At 40.2% G+C, this 22,497-nt stretch overlaps 1 protein-coding gene across 1 annotated transcript in view; it reads right to left on the bottom strand.

Moving 5' to 3' along the window:
• Window positions 1-481: 481 nt before the first annotated feature.
• The window catches only part of ITGA4 (integrin subunit alpha 4), a 55,513-nt gene continuing 33,497 nt past the window's right edge, over window positions 482-22,497 (bottom strand). Inside the window, 14 exon segments of the mRNA XM_074967709.1 lie at window positions 482-759; window positions 762-804; window positions 1,861-1,980; window positions 2,307-2,405; window positions 3,787-3,906; window positions 4,767-4,892; window positions 6,096-6,203; window positions 7,671-7,761; window positions 9,224-9,313; window positions 9,662-9,741; window positions 12,595-12,693; window positions 15,738-15,888; window positions 19,543-19,619; window positions 22,029-22,178. Coding sequence (XP_074823810.1) covers window positions 713-759; window positions 762-804; window positions 1,861-1,980; window positions 2,307-2,405; window positions 3,787-3,906; window positions 4,767-4,892; window positions 6,096-6,203; window positions 7,671-7,761; window positions 9,224-9,313; window positions 9,662-9,741; window positions 12,595-12,693; window positions 15,738-15,888; window positions 19,543-19,619; window positions 22,029-22,178 — 1,401 coding nt within the window. The 3' untranslated portion in view covers window positions 482-712.

Raw genomic sequence — 22,497 nt, 5'->3', positions numbered from 1 at the left:
GAGCTGTAGCTCACAAAAGCTTATGCTCAAAATAAATTTGTTAGTCTCTAAGGTGCCACAAGTACTCCTTTTTTTGTCTAAATTACAGCAGCCTCCCAGGCTGTCCTACGGACTACAACACTACCCAAGACCTCCACAGCGCTGTAGTTATGTGCCTTAGTCCAGAGCCTGCAGGAGTGGTCAAAAGACCTTGTTGCTGTCTTCTACAATGCATGCACTGGAGGCCTCCTCCCTTGACCACTTCAGGCCTTTTACCCAGTGTAAAGGTGCCACAGTGGGATGAGGATCTCATCTTAGTCTCTAGTTAAAAATGAAATGAAAGTTGAAAGCTAAGTGAGTGATGATTCGCTCCAAGGCCAACCATTGAGATCTTATTACCCAAAAATGGTTGATAATCCTGTACTCTTCTTCGGGTAAGTAATTCTTCATTTTATCTGCTTAGTGTTCTTGTATGCATTTGAAGAGATGGATACTTCTGGTATTTCAGATATTACTATTACAGTTTCTTTATTTGAGGATCCGATTGTCATTTGCATTTTAGTAAGATGATGCTACATTTAGGTGTAATCCTCCACAGATCAGCAAAATCAAATGTATATTCTAACACGAAGAGTAAACAACAGACTCATTATCAGTTTTCTCTCATCAGCGTTCATCATGTAAGTCACTGAGCCTGAAATTCATCATTTGAAAGAAGCCTTTAATTGTCATCTTAGTCCTCCTTATTGCTGTTTACAAAGTTCCAACTTCCTCTTTGGGCTGCTCTTGTGGGATAGGTTGATAACGTCTTTTAAAGAAGCCAGACTGAAAAACAATTTCAAAATCAATTGGTGTGTGTCAGCAAATTCTTAATAAGTCAGATTTAATAAAATCCACTTACTTTGAACAGTATAAAAGATTAAGATGACGTGCTGGCATATGCGATTAAGTATCAGCTTGTTACTCTGTTTTGGGAGTAACAGTGATGTTACTATTAAAATGACTGCCATATTGATATGAACTAATTTTTAAAAATGTAGACTTTTTTCTAATTGGTACATAATATAGCAAAAGACAGCATTACTAAAAATTACTTTACATCTCTGGGGCTAATCCTTTCCCTTCATTCACAATATCAGCAAATGGGCTGTGAACTGTGGAAGTCCAGAGATCAAAATCTTCCCACCCAGGATATGGAACGATGATGAAATCCCAGCATTTGTTACACTTCTGAACTCTTCTGCGGGAAGAATGACTAGTGGAGTCACATTCACAGACGTCTAATCCCCAGCTTCCCTTACTATGGCACAAAAGAAATGCCTGTGGCAAGCAAGGGGTACACCAAGTGAACAATACCTTACCCCATCAGAACTTTTCTGGACCTTGTATGGCTACTAACAGTGGGGAGCAAGATTTGCCCCTAGCGTTCATATATAAGAACTTAGAATTTAAAACAGTTAATGCTGGCAAGCAACAAGACCATCTTCACCTTTTCTGTTAGGAATATTGTAGACCATTCTGTTGTGTGTCCATCAGAATAGCAAAAACATGAAGCAGGAGCCTAAAAAAATTAAGTTTGACTTCTGGAGGGAAATTATGCAAATCTGACCCATAAATATGGGGGAAAACTTGGAGTACAGGAATTAAAGATCGCAAAGAGGTAAGTTAATGTCAAGAAGTACTTTTACTGAGATAGGGAAAACATGGGGTAAAAAGGACAAATGAAGAAAAAACTTTAAAAGAGATTTTTGGAAAAAGGGAATTAATCATACCAGGATGTGTTATTCTTTAGTACAGATCACAATAAAGCATATTATTCCTGTTTTTAAAGGATTCAATGAAAATAGCAGAGAAATATTGATAAAGGAAAAAGAATCCTACCTTCCAGAGTAACAGCACTATAAGCAAAAACAATAAAATGCCAAATACTGAACCTATCCCAATAATCAGCATGGTAACATGATGTTTTGGCTTTTGGTTATGTAGTCCTTCCAAAAAGACCTATATGAAGTAGGGGAACATTAAAGTATGAATATTAGTATGTTTAGAATAGACAATGTATTAAATTAAAATATAACTTAATGAAGTAATTATTATTATTGCATTCATTAAATATCTACATATGATATATATTCCCATAAATGGTATCTTGTCTCCGCTTCAGATGATGACAAAAAAAAATCTATTTGCCTAACTAACTGCAATTTAATTCCAATTATGTACATATCTAATTGTGCATAATTCTATCATTTCAGGTACTATTTTTCTTGAATATATTTTTTTTAGGGGGGAGGGCTAACCAACTTGTGTACTTAAAGAATTCTTACATGTGCAACTTGCTTTTCCTTGTGTAGTTCAATGACTTTTGGATTTTTTTCTGGTGATGCTGTAGCACTTATTTCAAACTCAAGTGATGATGCCTCATCCTGTTTTAAAAAAAAGATAGGCCAAGTTGCATAAATACAGTAATACTTTGAGGTCATCAGATAAAAGATGATATAATACTATAAACAGTGAGTTAAACCTTGATGTGTAGGTGCCCTAGTCTACAAAAGAACTGAGTGACAGAGCCAGGAACAGAACTGTACTCCAGTAACTCAAAAGCACTATGTATTTATAAATTTAGACAAGTTAACTTGGAACTATGGCACTACTGCTAATCAAAGCTAAATATTTTAAAGGACTGAGCCACTGACAAAGTTGTAGATACATTTTTGGGGGGGCAAACAGGACAAACAGAGTTCAGATTTCTATTTTAAAGGCTTTCTTCACATTTCCATTTGTCCAAGAGCTGCCCCATTCCTGGAACTTACATCTAATACCCACCAAATTAATGAAACCACTGTTTGTGCCATAATCAGAAAGTTCCCTGCAACACCACTCCATTGAAGGCTGTATTCCTAGTGGTGATCACTTCAATCAAGAGAGTTTCTGAGATCCAGGCATTAATGGCTGACCTGCTGTATAAGGTATTCCTTAAAGATAGAGGGTTTTTGTCCACACCCTAAGTTACTTTTTATCAAAGGCAGTATCTGATTTATAATTATGCAAATATGGCAATTTAGCTGTATTTTCCTATAAGTCCCATTCATTATCAAGAATTGTCTAGGCGTTAAAATGGCTCTTAGTTATTATCTAAACAGCACTAAACCATTCTGTAAATCACCTAAAGTGTTCATAGCACAGACAGACAAATTCAGATACTAATTGTGTTTAGAATAATGGGACAACAGTCATTCACCCTTTAACCAATTTACAGTACGTATGACCAAGAAATGTCATGCTTGAAGAGACCAATGATCCATTTACTTCAGTATCTTTCCTCTGCTTCAGTTTATGACAAAAAAAAAACTATGATGTGCCTACCTGCAGTTATATGCCAATAGCTGTCTGGTTTATCATATCCTGCTAGTGAGTGTTGTAATCAAATGATCAACAGTGCAGGAATATTAAACCAAATTATCACCGTTTTATAGTATTATAAGCTTGAAGTGAAAGGTGTATCTTGGAGCTTGCTTTTTGGTTGCGATATGCCAACTAAGCCACAGCAACCCTCTTACGTTTAAATACCTCTCTTTGTAGTGTTCTTCAGTATTTGAACTAAAACGTGTATTTATACTGGTTAATATTATTAACTTGGATTTAACAATACTCGATTTATATATTAAATGAATATTGTGCAATTTATTTCTGTCAACTAGAAATATAGCGCAGTGTTCACAAGAGGGTGCTGCAAATCCATGTGATGCCATTAAAAAGCAAATAACCTTTTAAAATTATCTGGTTAAAGATTTATATACAATTTACCATTTCTAAAACTGAAGGAGTAGCTTCCAGTTGCATCTGGACAATTGCTTCTTTTCCACTTTCCATGTTTCCAAATTTACACAGTATTCGTAAACACAAATGATCTTCTTTCATGCAGTACTTGGAAGGAAAAAAAGCAAAAACACAACACTGAACTTCAGTAGCATGGTTTATTTTTTCTTGTTAATATCAAGGCCCCTGGCATCTAGTCAAAAAGGTGTTTTATTTTTTTTCCTGAATAGGTCAAGATGCATGGCTACCTACAATAAATTACTGTCAAAAAATGTTCCAGAAACTGGGTGGCAGAAGAGCTACACGCATGGCCTCATAATCACCTGACTATGTCAGGTTTTCAAAACACCATGTGGCCACAATTGGGGGGAAGTGGGGAATTTTCCAGAGAGCTAATTTCCTATATAAGCATCTAAATGAGAGTTGAGCAATTCTGAAAACGTTGCTATAAGTAAATTGTTGCTACAGCAGGTTTTGTTTTCCATTGATCCAGTTATTAAGAATCATAAAGGCACTTTCAAACTTGTACATCAATCATACTGTAGATTTTTGATTTTGCTTTAAGTATTTGCTTTAAGAGTTAGTATTCAAAAATGAACTAGTAGCACTAGCCTCATTCAGGACTAGTACAAACAAGCCCTATACAAACTTCCTCACATAAGACGGCCACTACATCTCAGTTCTGACCTGCAATAATTCTGATATTCCAGCCTTCTCTTGAGCAATATGAGGTGGTTCTGTCATTTGTATGAGTGGGAGCTAAACTGAAAATATTTAATCCCTTTTTGCTTATGACCAAAAATGTTTGTATAATAAGGTACAGTCTTTTAAAAAGTATAATTTCCCACTGACTTCTAAAATCAATCCTGAAAAGTATGTGTAACACATAATATGAAGTACGCAGTTTATTTCGAGCGTTAAGTAAATTGGGACTGAACAAACCAAACCAACCAAACAAAGACCCTTACCAGTCGCCTCTGAGTAGGCTTTGAAAAGAAAATGATGAGATCCTTTAATATGTTCATGTGTCCATTTTTTTCTGGTAAAGCACAGTCTCTTGTATAATTATCATAAAAACATTCTCCATCAGTTGTCTGGAAATAACAGCAGCACAATCATTCCTGGGTTTTAAACATTTCCAGCTTAGAAGACATTTCTGTACATGCAGAAACTCAAAGAAAATTTCTGTATTTGAAAAGGATTTCTCTAGAGTATGACAGAAATGCACCGTTGGCATAGTGGGTGCAATTCTAGCCCAGTTTGTTTAACCAGAACTACCTTCTTACCACTTACATGCCCTCAGAATTGTACTGAAAGTTTCTGGAGTGAGCCATACTCAGCCAGAGAGAGGTGTGATGGAAAAATAAATAGGGGAAATTATTAAGACCCCACCCATTCCCTTGTGGGGGAAAATGTAATTTACATTAATAAATAGGTCAACAGAACTGCAGGCTACGATGCATTCTAACAGATTCAAAAGAACAGCAAAAATCTGTAGAGCGGAGACTGTGTATTGTGGGTTCTGTACAGCAGCAAACATGCTGTCTGGTATCAAATAATTAGCAGGACTGATGGTGAGTAGAATCTAAAACCAAAACTGAGATGGTTTATTGGACAGGATTATGGAACGCAGGAATTCACACTCCCCTCTTTAAAAAAAAAAATACTGCATTTTACTCCTTACAAGAAATTTTCAGTGCTGTAACACTGAATCCAGAAATAGGGAAAATAGATTGAAACACTCCTTAAAATTTAGAAACTGGCCCAATACTGAGCTCCATGCAGGTGGAGACTCTAACTTCAATGAGGCTCCAATCAGTCTAATGTACTAGCTAGTATATTTCAGAGAAAGCATGTAAATTAAATACTGAATATGTACTAAATCTAAATGTAACAAGTATTCACAATTTCACTGTAAGTGGGCACAGTATAAGGAAGGATCCCCAGGCTATTTGACTCCCTTTGTAGAATACCTCAGATTATTTTAATTCAGCATTTCTACTTCTCTGCTAATTCAGCATCAATAGCCATGAAAATTTCTGAAATGAGTGCATGGTTGGTTGATTTACATTCATTTAGAATCGGTTGATACACTGAAATAAGAGGAATTAAAATATTTAGGCAAAATTAATAAGTTTCACACTAATTGTTACAGTCAAGTTTCACATACAATATAGCTGAATAAGAAAAATTTAGACGTGCCTTTTCAAGCACTGTTGTACTCCATCTGATTCTGTGCTTTCATGTACTACATACAGAGCAGAATGTAAAATCATAATATAATAAAACAAACATACCTGGATATCCAGAATGTTAAACAGCTTTTCATCTCTTGGTGCAAAAGCATTAGGAACCATTATCTCCAAATCTATAGCAGGAGCCATGCTCGGTCCAGCACTGATAACCTTGGGAGAAACCGTGCTATAGTAACTGAAACTAATCAGGAAATGAATACACACAATTCACACATTTACAGCATCAATGGCAGCAATGGAGGCTTCCCAGTGCTGGCTTGACAATAAAACTTGACTGAGCTAGAGGGATGCACCACAAGAGGTGAGAGTGCAGTTCATTTTCTAGCCCTATTGAATCTTTGATCTCTCTCTTAACTCTGCTCATAAAGTGCCATTGGGGTAGTGGTAGCTTTGCGGTATGACACTTGTCTTTTATGACCTGAACTGAGGTCATATTTCACTACTTCACTATTCAAAAGGGTCTAAGGGAGCTAAATGCCCAACTTTCATTGACTTTTAATCCACCAATCTGTGCTGGATATGAACCTAGAGAGACCCTATTACTAATCCCCAGAGCCAGCTAGTCCCCTCATGCTCTTCATGCAGTACTTGCTGTATACCAGCTCCTTGTGCACCACTTGTGTTCTGTGAACAGATATGTAGTACAAATCACAAATATTTTTACAGCTGACTCCCCTGTTTAGTAAATATGTACTGTCTAAGAAAACCCATTGAAAACTGTAAGCCAGGGTGAAGGAGGATATTATCCAAGGCCCAAATGAGAGTTAGGTACCCAGCTCCCATTGACTTTGAATGGAAGTTGGACCCCTAGCTCCCCTTTGTGTCTTTTAAAATTCCTCCCCCCGCCCCCATCATCCAGGTCTATTGTAAATCAGTGAAACTTCCATGCATGTCTGGGTCAAATTCTGACCTCTGATGTGAAACAAATGAGCAGCAAAAGTTTCCTCACCTTCAGCACTCCATAAAGGTGACAGTCAAAGGTGCTTAACAGATGCTGGCTGTGGTTAGCAGGGGCATGGAATGAATGGGCTTGCCATAAAGAAGTGACAGGAATAGAGAAGCAAAGACTATAGGAGGCTATGAAAGTGTTCAAAGGGAATTAAGTGAGAGAGGTTCTTTTTAACATGGCTTGCACCCTTTAAGGGAACTCCAGCTTCAATTAGTGACTGTAGTAAAGCCACACTTTACTAGATCCATGGTGGCTTCATGGACAGAGAGAACCCAAGCTTAAAATTTGTAAGGGCACCATCTGGTGAGCTAAGCACACTCCCTATAGATGTTAATAGCTATTATTGTTGATAGAAATTTAGTGCTACAGGTGTATTTTGCTCAAAATTTTGAAAGCACTGGCGGGAAGCATATACTGATTGGTGCATCTACAAATATAGGCTGGGAATTGGATGCCAAGAATCTAGGGAGCTGCTTCTGTTAACAGCTACACACAGAAGTTCTCACCAATCCCAGGATTTATGTATTTGTTTCTATATTAAGCACTTTACAAGAGCAACGCTTTCCCAGTAAGTTACAAGGTGAGGTGGAAGTGCCTTTTGTCTCATCTGTTGTTAAGAATTAACTTTTAAAAAAAGAGGAATGGTTTCTGTAAAGAATAGCTCTTACATGGAATATGAAGTTGATCTTCTCCTCCATACAATTAATTGATGAATTTTTCTCACTGGGTCCGTAAACAAATGAAGCTGGTAATACAAATCTACAGTAGTTAAAAAAATAATTACAATAGGACAAAATTAGCACTATTTAGTATGCAATGTTAATATGAGCATTATCCTGTCTAGGCCAGACTGTCCTCTATGCAGGTCACTACAGAGAACTGGAAAGTCTGAATTAGCACTTACCTTAGCCCTGCAGTAGCGAAGGTCCAGGATAAAGCCTGCTTTAATTTAGGCAGGACATCTCCATGGATTGAGTGGGCACAATGTGGTAGTGATGAATCATCATCCTCCAACCCTACCCACTGATCCCCAACTCAGAGATGGGCTTTTATAAAGGAGGGGAGAAATTAGGACAAAGGGGCTACTCATCTCTTACATCTCTGACTCATTTACCTCCACCCCCATTATCAGTGGGATTTCAGTCCCCTCCACCTTCAGAGAAAGACTTGTCACAAGTATGGTTCAGTGATTAGGTTATGAGGAATTACGGGTTTATTCCCAACTTTGCCACTGATTCTGAGAGATCTACAAGTAACATCATCCTTGGGCTTCAGTTTCCCCAAAGACTTCGGAGATCTTCAAACGAAAAATGCTGGAGCTAAAATGTTAATATTCCTGTAGTGGCTGCAATGATTGATATGGTGGCAAAGGAAGCGGTGGGAGAGTGGAGTGAAGATAGTGGAAGCAGTTGCTGCCCCTTCCCATCGTTAGTTTGAAAGAAGTGTCCTGCTATACGAAGTAGATTTCAAATATGCTGAGCCTGCCACTCTGAAGCAGTCTCTCTATAAGCCCTTACTTATACCAAGTGTCCTTTACATTTGCCATCACCTGATGACTGTGACAGTCAAAGGAAAGGATCCTTAAAAAGTATCCCTGGGCATTCCTGCTACATGACTGCAATCCAGTGATTACATTACAGTGGGGCTGGGCAAACCAAGGCCCGGTTTAGAGGGGCCTGTCTGCCCAGAACAAGGTAGATCTATTCATAGGCAAATTTATGACAGGCAATACCACCAGCTGGGACAAGCTGAACAACAAACAGTCAATATAGTTGAGTATAAAAGACCATGTGTTTGACTCAGGCAGTGGACAATTACACACAAAAGCATAAGGCGGAGCAACTACCAAAAGGGAATTTGATAGGCTAAAGGATTAAAATATAGGTTTTGTTCACCTTTGCAGAAAACAGGATTAAGTGAGAGAAAAGCAGGAACAAATAATACTACTGTGTTATAGAAGAGCAAAGAATCAGTCCTCTGGTATTAAATCCCTGACCTCTTGGGATTTTTTCCCCCATTTTAGAGGGACAAACTGAAGCACAAAGTCTGCAGCAGAACCTGGAATAAAATCTAGATCTTCTCACTCCCAGTACTGCAATTTTTCACTAGGCCATGCTTCCTCTCTGAAGATCATGGGAGTTCAGCTGAGGTATGTGTTCCTTAATAATGGATAAACAATCCTATGCACATGGATATGCAGAGCAACCATTAACTTACTTACCCATGGACATTTAGCTCGACCTCATGTTTCAGAGGTATGACTAAAGTTATGGAGTTATCCAACAGCAGGTCTTTATCCTCTTCATTTTCACTGTAGAAGTAAATGGGGGCGGGAGGGGTGGAGGAAGCTGTGTTAGATTGTTATCGCTAGAAATAACTAATTACATAAAACATACACCTAGTAGCTTATTTAAATAACTTTTTTGTAACTGTCATAAAAATGATTTCGTACTGGCACATGGACAATGTTAGCAGAATTCTCATTTATTTAAAAGAAATTATCTACTTTTTTGTGGTTTCAGTTTCTCTATATTTTATGTAATAAATGAGCTTTCTTGCAGTTGTGCTTCATTAAGCCTTTGCTGTGCTCCCTATTCTGTTTTCCAAAGCTAGGGATATTTTTCATCAAACGCAGCAATTTTTATCAAGCAAGATTTACCAGGTAGCATTAACTGTGATGCTGAGGTCATCTTCTGCCCTGGTAAGTGAGCTTGCATCCAAGAGAAAACTAAAATCCATCTGTAGAACAAATGAAACATTGTTTGTGCTAAATGATTGGGTGTGTCTTACCAAATGTTTAAGATGAAATGTTACATCATTAAACTCATCTGAAATTTCCCTCCTTCTTAAACGTTTAATTTTTGTGAAAAATTCTAGAGTGCACTGAATTATATTTTGCACAAGTTTAGCCCCCCGTTCATTAGGGCATAATGCTTTTGTTTGTAATCTCAGTCAACCCAATCACTTTCCTACAAAACATTTGTAGGAAAGGTTAAGGTACAGAAAATGTATTGTGCTATCGAAGTAGTTCCAGTTCTGGATTGAATGCATGGTCACAGCATACCCTAAATACACTTCCACCCAAAGGGGGATAGAGGATTTGGTGCTTCCTTCATTTCCTCTAACATGCACTCCCCTATAGCAGCAGTTCTCAGCCAGGGGTCTGTGGCCTGCTGGAGGTCTGCAAATAGGTTTCAGGGGGTCTGCCGAGCCCCACTGCCCTGGAGCCCTGCTGCTGGGGGCTGAAGAACACTAAAGCCGCAGAAAACAACTGTTTTTCTGCATGTAAAAGCCTGAGCAACTGAGCTCAGGCAACTGCCCTGCTTGCTGCCAGCCTTGGCTTGTATATGCAGAAAAACAGTTGACACACAGGTGGGCCTTGGAAAGCAAAAGGTTGAGAACCCTTGCCCTATATGATCTGCTTCCAGAAGGATACTCTGTCCTGCTTGGCCAATTGCAGCAGAACTTTCAGGCTGCAATTCTGAGAAGCACTCAGCATTAATCTAACTCTGCTGCCATTGAAAATTCCCAGGACAACTCCCAGATGCTTCAGTGGGTGCAGAGGTAGGCCAATGCTGAGCTCTTTTGAAAATCCCAACCTAAGGATGAGATTCTCTCCTTTCCTTTATCCTCTGTACAGCAGGTTAAAGGATTCTAAAATGCCACAATCCAGCCAGGTCCCTGGTACAAGGACTGAGTAAGACACCTCCAGACCCCTTGTAAGCCCTAGTGTAGGAGAGACTGTTCTGTTGCCTTGCTCCCAGAACACAGCACTGCAGAGATTCTACGCCCAGAGGCAGCTGGTGACAGCCATAACTAAATTATACTGGGGGCCACTCCAGTTCTTGGAGCAGCCCAAAACCAAGACTATGCAAAAACAGATTATAGCCACCTTTAGTCCCTGGTTTCAGAGTAACAGCCGTGTTAGTCTGTATTCGTAAAAAGAAAAAAGAAAAGGAGTACTTGTGGCACCTTAGAGACTAACCAGTTTATTTGAGCATGAGCTTTCGTGAGCTACAGCTCACTTCATCGGATGCATAGCATATCGTGGAAACTGCAGAAGACATTATATATATACAGAGACCATGAAACAAAACTTCCTCCCACCCCACTCTCCTGCTTTAGTCCCTGCTCATCCTGGGCTGCAGGCTCTGTGCAAGAGGCACAGCACAGCCTCAGTCTTTAAAAATACCCCAGACTTCAATGAACAGTGCTTTAAATGAACTGAAATGAATGAAGATTCTGGGACATATGAAATCCAACATTTTGTGCTAACGAGAGAACACATGGTAAAGGAAACAAACACCCTTTTGGAACCTTTAGGTTTGAAGTTAGTAAAGAAGTGAGTGAGTTGTCATAGTGGCCCCCGGTACTCCCTCATGTAGAATATGCCTAAAGCTGCCCCTGAGCAGAACAGACTTAATCTTGAAATGATTTGTACCTAAAAAACTGTAAGCTCTTCAGGGCAGGGACTGTGTTGTCTGTCTCAAATACCTGGCATGCTGCTGATGCTAAATAAAAAATAAGGTAGTGACCACTTTTCGCCCACAGAATAGCCCTTACAGGCCTATTTACAGAAAGGCTTTAACATCTGTGTGCAGACAAAGATTCCAACCCTTACAGCCAGAAACAAGTCAACTAAACCCTAGTTAGCAGGCAAGGAGTTACTCAGAAAGAAAAACGTGGTGCGAACTATGTTGGTAGAAGCACAGAAGGTGTAGTGAATCCAGCACAAGAGACATACTGACTAAATAAACTACTTTGTCTCTAAGCTTCTAAACACAAATACCCCTCATGCTCTTTGTAACTGAAAACTGAGATGCTCTTGAATCTTTGGATTAAATAAATCGTTTTCTGATTGTTAAAATCCTTTTTTTAAACACATGGTAATGACACATCAATATCAGTTAAAAGAATAAAACTAGAAAAGTAACATTTCAATGACTTCCTTGGTACGGTTCACCATAAAGGGAGCAAGATTGCAGTATGTATGGTATACCTGTTCTTGATACATTAGTTATTACAATTTGATTTGAATGCATTGTTTCCAATAAACTGTAGAACGCTAATTTCTTGATAACGGAATGAAGGATTTTTATTATAATGATTTTAAAGAAAACCACTGGCATACCTACAAAGTGTCGACTTAGGTGCAATACACACATTCTGTTGTGTATATCTTGTCCTTGGAGACTCAGTGCGATATTTAGCTCTGACTTGTTAACAGAAACTCAGACCCTCCCATAAATACAATAATGGGGATAGTGTCCTCAATGAAGTAAAGCAAAATGAAATGGGATGCCATGCGAAATCTGACAAAATGTTAACTCTTAATAAACTATTCCTAGAGCTGTGCCCATTCAAAGCTATGATTATGAGAAGCTCAGGTTCTCAATTATCATGATGGTGAATATGGTATAGAGAGGAAGAAGGTGAGCAATAATTTATTTGTTGAACATTGTCATTCTAGCTTTAGCAGACATTATGTAGAGTGTGTAATATAAAGTTTCCCCTTCCAAGTCATACGTTTTAAGCATTTACTCATACAACAAGATGTAGTTTTAAAGATTAACAATTTCAGATTTATTTTACCTTTGACAGATGATCTACATATAAATATCCAACACTGCAGTAAAGTCTCATTGCATGAGCTTCGTTATCGGCTATTTTACAATGTATCTGTGTTTCTTCCTAAAATTAAAGAATGAAAAAACAGTAACACTTAAGTGATGAATCTAATGACCATTTAGCAAAGTTATTTCAGAAATTTCAAGCTACGTATATGCCATAAAATTTCACTTGGAGTATTTACTACTTCAGTGAACATCAGTGGGAATTTACAAAATATTTCTGCTGCTACTAGTTGACTAGTCCAATGAGTCCATATTGCTCAATTCCTTGCACCAAATTACCTCTTCATATTCTGTTTGTTAATGAGTTGACTTTGCAAATAGACTGTCAACCTATTTAAGTCTAAAATTACCCTCTCAAAGATAAGAAGTCCAGTATAAACATCTTAGAAGTAAATTCTTTAATAAAAAAAAATTTAGAGGGAAAGAATTTGTCTCCTTCGCAAGATTATAATTAGCCTCCAGCTTTCTAAAAAAAAAAAGCAGCAGCTCCTGATCCAATAGGTGTGCTGTACCTCCTGAGAACAGCTCACAGGATCAGTCCCCAAAGGTTTTTAAAAACAGGAGAACAGGATAGACAAATATCTATCAGGGATGGTTTATGTATACTTAATCCTGCCTCGATGTGGAGGGATGCACTAGCCCAGTGGTTTTCAACCCTTTTTCATTTGCAGACCCCTAAGAATTTTGACTGGTGGTGTGGTCTCCTTTGGAAATCTTAGACATCATCTGCTGACCCCAGGGGGCGGTGGACCGCAGGCTGAAAACTACTGTTCTGTGATAATGATAACCTTTCGCTGATATAGTTTGTGGACCCAAGGTTGAAAACCACTGGACCAGATTATCTCTTGAAGTCCCTTCCCAGCCCTATATTTCTATGATACTATGAGTAGGGACTTACCCAATTAAAGGTCCATTTTATTTCATGGTCATAGAATTTTAAAAATCATCACTTGCACCATTTCTGATATTTAAATCTGAAATTTCATGGTGTTGGTTCCGACCCAAAAGAAGGTTGTGGGAGGATCGCAAAGCTATTGTAAGAGGGTTGTGGTATTGCCACCCTTACTTCTGCACTGCTGCTGATGGGAGGCACTGCCTTCAGAGCTGGGCAGCAAGCAGCACAGATGTGAAGGTCACGTGGTATGGGGGGGGTGTCATCCAGGGCTGTGTGGTCAAGGGGAGCTGTGGTCCCCCACAAACACACACAGCCAGCCCAAGGCCCCTTCAACTCCCAAGTGCTGAGCCTAGAGCCAGAGGGGGCAGGGCTGGGGGCAAGGGTTCTTGGAACCTTTGTAGAAGTGTCACCAGTGCTGGAACGGGGGGGGGCCATGCCCCCCACTTTTTAACATAGGCATAGTTTTGGGGTCGGAGCAGCACTGCCCTCCAAACTGCAAGCCTTGGGCAGGCACGGAATGGCGCCACCAGGGGCTCTGTGCCTGCCTGAGGAGTGCAGTTTTCGGGGGCCAATACCGTCTCCTATCCTACAAACTTCGTTCATGTTAAAAAGTCCCCTGGCTCTCCTGGTTCCAGGGCTGCTGGCTGGGGTGCTCCAGCTGGGGGCTCCAACTGTACACCAGGGTCAAGGTGCTAGTCCTGGCGGGGCTGGGGAGGGATAGGACTTCTTCTCTTGCAGGGGCCACTCCCGTGGCCGGGTCAAACCCACCTCTGGGACCTTTCTCCAGCAGCAAGAATCTCTGTGGCTGCTCACTGTGCAATGATCCCTCCCCCCACGGCTGGAGAGCAATGGGGGCAGGAAGTGGGCCAAGGCTGTGGAGCTTTCTGCGGTCGGGGGATGTTCCTAGAGGTGGGTCTGACCCAGCCCTGGGAGTGGCCGTCGCAGGTGAAGAGGAAGTCCCTACCCTCCCCAACCTCGCCAGGGCTAGGAGCCAGGAGCCCAGCACATGGTAGGTCGGGGTGGGCAAACTTTTTGACCTGAGGGCCACATCTGGGTGGGGAAATTGTACGCAGGACCATGAATGTAGAGCTGGGGCAGGGGGTTGGGGTGCGGGAGGGAGTGTGGGAGTGCAGGAAGGGGCTCAGGGCAAGGGGTTCGGGTGCTGGGGGGGTGCAGGGCACAGGAGGGGTTCAGGGTGCGGGCTCTGGCCCGGAACCACTTACTTCGAGTGGCTCCGGGGTGGCAGCGGCGTGCAGTGGGGCTAAGGCTGGCTCCCTGCCTGCCCTGGACTTACGCTGCTCCCAGAAGTGGCCAGCATGTCCGGCAGTGGCTCCTGGGGATGGGGCGGGGCAAGCGGCTCTGCCGCGCGCTTCCCTCGCCTGTGGGTACCACCCCCGAAGTTCCCATTGGCCGTGGTTCCTTGTTCCCGGCCAACGGGAGCTGCAGGGGGTGGTGCCTGCAGGTGAGGGCAGCGCACAGAGCCCTCTCCCACCCCCTCCCCCAGGAGCTGCAGGATTTGGTGCCGGCCACTTCTGGGAGTGGCGTGGGGCCAGGGCAGGCAGGCAGCCTGCATTAGCCCCGCTGCACCACGGGGCTGGCAATCCTGCGGGCCGGACTGAAAGCCCTGATGGGCCGGATCAGCCCGCGGGCCATCATATGCCCTCCCCTGTGGTAGGGGTCCCTCCCCTGTGGTAGGGCGCCCCCAGCCCTGTCCCTCCCTAGCAGATTTCATGGAGGAGACCAGATTTTTCACAGCCATGAATTTAGTAGGGTTGTAATCTATGAGGGAGGTTAAATACTAGTATTTCCAAATACATTTAGAAGTCATTACTTTTGTTCATTTACTGCAATACTTTACTATTAAATAAAAAATGTGGCCAACTTGATTAAACTGTGCCCACTCTGTGGATGGATTAACTAAAGTTTTAAGCAGAAAATCTGGAGTGTTGTCAGCTTTCCCTACATAGAGGTTTTCTGTCAACCCTACCCCATGGGTCTGAGCTCAAGTGGGTAACTTGAGCCTCCACTTGTGCCACAGCAGCCACACGCCTATATTTAGTGTGCTTGTGTTAACCCCACTAGCATGAGTCTGTCTACCGCGGCTGAGAAGCTTGCTCTAAGCTGTAGTGTAGACATAGCTGTACAGTCTGTCCAGGTAATGTGAGAATGGTCAAGGGATTATGACGACCTAGAATTTCAATTCTTACCTGTTCTAGAACTCTGACAAAATAAAGACCTTTAGGGAGTTGGATGTGGAGGGCAGTTTCATATGCATCATCTCCAGCATTGCTTAGTGATATATTCAAGAGTAAAGTCTTCATACTTCCAACTGAAAGATATGTTTTCTTTTCATGAAGTCTATAAAAATAAGGAATATATTTAAAATGTTTACTGTATGAGAAAACCAGTGATATGTATGGCATGTACAGAGACAAGTGGCCTCAGTAAAAAGGAGAGCGTCTGGAGAAAGGAAAGAAAAAAAAAAAGTGAAACCCTTCCTTTGATTTCAGTGTAGTAAGGTATTTGCAAAAGCCCAACTGGAGGCTGTTGGTCAAATCGGTATTTGGCTCATTCTTCTAGCTGAAGGCAACTCAATCTTCCACTATTTCAACAGTAGTCAATCCACCATAATGTTTCATTTGCATTGCACTTTTTAGGGTCTGAGTAATTGGAGTGCTAGTTCAGAGATGCATGACTAAGGAAGGAATGGTGCTTACTCTTCTGCTAGGTCTTGTCCCAGACAGAGATGTAGAAGAGTGTCCTCCTGCTTCAGCATCTCTAAGGGGAAGTTACTCCTGTGCAGAGGAGCCACATGAGGCTTATGCAATCATTTAAGCCCTCAAGTTAAGGCTTGGCAGGCCCTCTGCACAGAGGAGAATGTCACCCAGAATGGAGAACATTAGAATGAGGGTGGATATGTCAACTGAATTTATTAAGGAACATTCCAACAGGGCAATAAATATGTGCATAAATTGTAATGCTTATGTATGGTTGAGAGTTTCTGGTCTCACTAGTTTGGGTTTTTCTCTGCCTGCTATTGAGATCTGCACTATTAATTTTTAAACACAGGGAAATGTTTATGATTAAAGCCTTGCATTTATATCCCTATGTGCCACATAAGGCTGCAGTCTTCAGCTTTCAATTGAGGTATGGGACTGAGTTCATGTGAAACAGGACGACAGGAAGGTGAGTGAACATGCTATTTTATGTTCTACCCAGTGTTCTATAATCATGTTACAAGTGAAGGTACCTAAGAGGTTCTAAAAGTAAACTTCAGTTTGACATTAAAGTTTAATTAAGACTTGTAGAAGAGCTGCCTAGAAATAGGCATTTATCAAATATTCTGGCTTGAAACCAAACATTAGTCACTGAACACCTTTGGGAAAGAAGTTGGCACTTAGACAAGCAACAGAAGGTGAAAGCCCTGCATAAGCAGCGAGGTTCCAAGACAACATCAGATTAAAGAGAAACACAGTGTTAACGTTTCAGCCCCTGGATTTCACCTTCACTTTACCTTTTTAAGTTATTTTACCACATTTACATAATTGCTATTCTACTCTTTTCTGGTATACATTTTACTGCAACTTGATTCATTAACAAGGTGCCCGCCCGCCAGCTTAGTACGTAAGTGCCATAAAGCACCAGGTGCACATCTGGGAGCGTGACAAAGCTGAACTAGAGCTTTTCCCTGGTAATCGTATTTCATTCTTCATTAAAACCATGTATAATGCATATCTGAAATGTATAGAGCAGACCAGAATCTAAGCAACAGAAACAGAACAAGGTCGTGCATACATGCTGAACCATAACCCAAGAAGTAAAGAACAAGACTCAAGTGAAGTATTTCAGTGACCACCCCTGTACATTTCCATTCATTGAGGAGATATGTCTTTAAAAAAAAAAAAAAAAAAAAAAAGGGCATTTGCTTTGCTGTTCCTGGATAATGAATGTATTCTGTCTAGACAGAATAAATTAATGCTTCACAGCTAACCAGTTTTTAATCAAGATACTAAGGCAAAAAGTAATTTAAGGTGATATTTCACACTTTATCAAGATATGTAGCCTATTTATTTTGGTTGAAAAAGATGGTACAAATTCTTGTGCTCTATTTCCTTCCTCTAAAATTTAATAGTATTTACAAACCTGCTTAACTTGTATTAATGCTAGTGAAAATACTCCAAATCCTTTACATTAGAAAAATGCAGAATTTTTCAAGCAGTACTATCTTAAAGCCTAAGAAAATGGTTGAGGGAAGGAGAAGAATCTTGCTCTGAAATCCATGAAGACTCAAAAACTTGTGCCCAGAATCACGTAAGAGTCATTAATCAAAATAACATGATTATAGTATTATTTATGTACCATTTTAAGATGTTTTACAAGATGAAACTAGCAGCTCAATTCATTATGACCTGTAAAAATCTGACTATTCATAAAACAAAACTACGTTTAATCAGGCAGCTAGTTCCATGTTGTATCAGGGATATGCAGAAGATAAAATTTCTCAGCCCTCAGGGTTTGCAAGGAGACACTGAAGCCTGGTTCTAATCATGAAACACAATGAAACTGATAGGCAGCAGGTTTAAAACAAAAACAAACAAAAGGAAGTACTTCTTCACAACACACAGTCAATCTGTGGAATTCATTGTCAAGGGATGTTGTGAAGGCCAAAAGTATTCCTGCGTTCAAAAAAGAATTAGATAAGTTGATGGAGGATAGGTCCATCGATGGCTATTATCCAAGATGTATGCAGTGTTGGTATAGTCATGTCAGTCCCAGGATATTAGAGAGACAAAATGGGTGAGGTAATATCTTTTATTGGACCAACTACTGTTGGTGAGAGAGATGGTCATGGATTCAGTCCCATGCTGTGTGTGTCCCTAAGTGTGTGATAGCCTGATACTGGGACTGGACAACAGGGGATGGATCATGCAATAATTGCCCTGTTCTGTTCATTCCCTCTGAAGTTTCTGGCATTGGTCACTGTGTGAAGACAGGATACTGGGTTAGGTGAACTATTGGTCTGACCCAGTATGGCCATTTTTATGTTCTTTTACTTGGGGAGAGGAGAAGGGAGATGGCATGAACAGATCTTTTAAAATCTTACCCCAAAAAGAATTCAAATCACATTGGGTAGGAATGCTGTCACGTGAATTGAAAACTAGCTGAAGGACTATAAAGGGTAATGATAGTATCTCACAGAGGAAGAGTGTTTAGTTCTGCAGAGGTCCAGTCTTAATGAACTGTCATGACATTTAAATAAAATTAATAGTCTAGCATGATAATGAAATTTAAGGATGATAGCAAATTGGAAGGAGCTGCAAACACCTGTGTGGACCAAGAAATAATACAGAGTACCTAAAGAGATTAGGAACATGGGTAAAAAGTTATAAAATGAAATTCATCTTGGAAAATGCAAGCTGGTATATCTAGGGGAAAAGAATCCAAACCACACATAATGCCCAACCATCTGGTGCCTCGATCATTAGTGTTAAACTGTACAGCGAATATTCGTAAGTAGTTCTTTTTCCTTATTTCATAATCGAAATAGTAAATACAGAAGTCTGCTAGCACAAAAATGAAGTATTTCCTTTTGTATACTACAAGTATAGTACTGTCATAACAGCAATGGAAACAGTTTAATTCTTGTCAGTTAACAGGGGTCTAACTTTTGGATGTGCGGCGAGTTACATGTATCTCAGTACATCTGAATTAGAAATTCAGAAATTTTTCTTTTATGAACAACAAAATGCTTTTTTGGGAATAATATCTTATGAGTATAATTGAAAAAGAACTGTTCTTATGTATAAAATACATTACTGTTATACTTTCTGAAAGGTTGTTTGTTTAATTATCTTTAATTGGAAACCAATTTCTTCTATTCATGTAATGTTTGCTTAGGGAACTCAGTCTACTTTTGCAAATTAATTTTACCGAGATAGCAAGGAAAACTAAATTAGATAAATAAAGCCCTACTCAATCTCATTCAGCAGACAGAAGTCATATTGTACTTACTTTGAAAATGCAAGTTTTCCAGAAACTTTCAAGTCAGCAGAACAGTTTTCTCTGGAACAAAATCTTGCAAAAACCATCTGTAAAGAGATGATAAAAGTGGAAATATTTCAAAACAGTATGAACACAGTAACAGGTACAACGTAATTCTAAGGCATGTATCACCATGTTATTATCTAAGCACCATGAGTGCCCAATAGCCCTTGCTACTGAAGGAGGAGCTAAATCAGGTGGTGACTTGCCATTTCTCTGGCCACATGCAGTGTACAGACGTTAACAGACACAGCATTCTGTCTCATCCTAAGTGTCTCATTCTTGGGCCAACAGAGATACGATCAGCCAATTCTAAAAGGTATAATCACAGAATCACAGAATATCAGGGTTGGAAGGGACCTCAGGAGGTCATCTAGTCCAATCCCCTGCTCAAAGCAGGACTGATCCCCAATTAAATCATCCCAGCCAGGGCTTTGTCAAGCCTGACCTTAAAAACTTCTAAGGAAGGAGATTCTACCACCTCCCTAGGTAACGCATTCCAGTGTTTCACCACCCTCCTAGTGAAAAAGTTTTTCCTAATATCCAACCTAAATCTTCCCCACTGCAACTTGAGACCATTACTCCTTGTTCTGTCATCTGCTACCACTGAGAACAGTCTAGAGCCATCCTCTTTGGAACCCCCTTTCAGGTAGCTGAAAGCAGCTATCAAATCCCCCCTCATTCTTCTCTTCCGTAGACTAAACATCTCTAGACCCCTAATCATTTTTGTTGCCCTCCGCTGGACTCTTTCCAATTTTTCCACATCCTTCTTGTAGTGTGGAGCCCAAAACTGGACACAGTACTCCAGATGAGGCCTCACCAATGTCGAATAGAGGAGAACGATCACGTCCCTCGATCTGCTGGCAATGCCCCTACTTATACATCCCAAAATGCCATTGGCCTTCTTGGCAACAAGGGCACACTGTTGAATCATATCCAGCTTCTCGTCCACTGTAACCCCTAGGTCCTTTTCTGCAGAACTGCTGCCGAGCCATTTGGTCCCTAGTCTGTAGCCGTGCATGGGATTCTTCCGTCCTAAGTGCAGGACTCTGCACTTGTTCTTGTTGAACCTCATCAGATTTCTTTTGGCCCAATCCTCCAATTTGTCTAGGTCCCTCTGTATCCTATCCCTGCCCTCCAGCGTAACTACCTCTCCTCCCAGTTTAGTGTCGTCTGCAAACTTGCTGAGGGTGCAATCCACACCATCCTCCAGATCATTTATGAAGATATTGAACAAAACCAGCTCCAGGACCGACCCTTGGGGCACTCCACTCCACAGGCTGCCAACTAGACATGGAGCCATTGATCACTACCCGTTGAGCCCGACAATCTAGCCAGCTTTCTATCCACCTTATAGTCCATTCATCCAGCCCATACTTCTTTAACTTGCTGGCAAGAACACTGTGGGAGACAGTGTCAAAAGCTTTGCAAAAGTCAAGGAACAACACATCCACTGCTTTCCCTTCATCCACAGAACCAGTTATCTCGTCATAGAAGGCAATTAGATTAGTCAGGTATGACTTGCCCTTGGTGAATCCATGCTGACTGTTCCTGATCACTTTCCTACATGCACGGACAAAGCATTTTAGGGGACTGAAGTTCCTGGGACCGTTCTGCAGTCTCCTAGGATAGGGCAGCAGCTAGCCAGGCTACACGGTTTATCTCAATAAAGATTGCCTATGTGATATTAGGTTTCTCTGACAGTAGTGATGTGCGTTGGTTGAGTTAGAAGAAACCTGTAGGCGTCTCAAAATTCTGGCTGTCAAATTTATTTTGAATTTGTGAAACTTATGACTGGTGAGGAGTCAGAATAATGTTATTTAATTATACCAATTACAAATCATAAGAACACTTTGACTTTTGCTCCTGGGGGAGGGAGAAGGGGTAGGAAATAGCTTTGTTATGGTACTGTAATGTATGGTTTTTCCAATCACTGTGCTTGAAAACTTGGGAGTAGCTCCAGATAATAAATACTTCATCAACGTTGTTGAAATAATGGAGTATAAATATAAGCAGCGTACTGGGTATCTAACATGCAGTTCATACTGGGATTTGACTCAGCAGATCATGTGAAACTAGAAGACTGTTAAGAAAATGTCTAGTACTAATACCTAAAACAATAATAGAATATAATTAATAAGAGACAATTACATGCTTCAGTATAATCCTGTGCTACTTCATATGTACCATTAGAGTAAAAAATATAAAATACAAACTAGACGTATGTTCTGTAAGCAATGCATCCTTTAGACAAAACTTAGCATTCTAGTTTTAGCCTACTGGTTTATTTAACAAACTCAAGGCATTTTTAATGTCCCCGTCACCATGAGATCTAGACACCAATTCAGAAAATGCATTCCTTAGTTATACTTCACTGTGTGAAATTTGCTTTAAATAATGATTTACAATGTGTATTCATTTTGTTGAAGTTGAGACAAAAATATCCATATCTTAACCTTGTTTTTTATAGTGTCTTTTTCTTTCCTCTGCTGAAGAACTGGTTTAAGTGGTGGGAATTCCTCCACACTTCTTTTCCTTAGAACATGATGCCCAAGACGATAAGTTGCTTCAAGGTGTATAGGAGTCAGGATATCCCTTACATCTTTCTATTAAAATTGGAAACCTAATGAGTTAATCATATAAAACAGACATGTATATAAAGAAAACACTGCAAGTTTAGCTCTATTTTCACATATATAATCACTTCCTAAACCACAGAAATGAAATCTTCTTCCTTCAATATACTTTTTTCTTCCCTATTTCTCCATGACTTCTGTGCTAATTTTCAGTAACAATGATGAGAGCAGTCAATTCCTAACTGAAGAGTGTATTTTATGATTAAACAACAATTGTTAATTGAAACTTTATTTGGTTGAAGACCCAACAGAAGTTTCTTTGTCACCAGGTAGATTGTTTTATTTTAAA

The sequence above is a fragment of the Natator depressus genome, chromosome 11 (assembly GCF_965152275.1).
Source record: "Natator depressus isolate rNatDep1 chromosome 11, rNatDep2.hap1, whole genome shotgun sequence".
Classification (NCBI taxonomy): domain Eukaryota; kingdom Metazoa; phylum Chordata; order Testudines; family Cheloniidae; genus Natator; species Natator depressus.
Note: the sequence above shows the minus strand (reverse complement) of the source record. Positions and strands in the feature narration are given on the sequence as shown.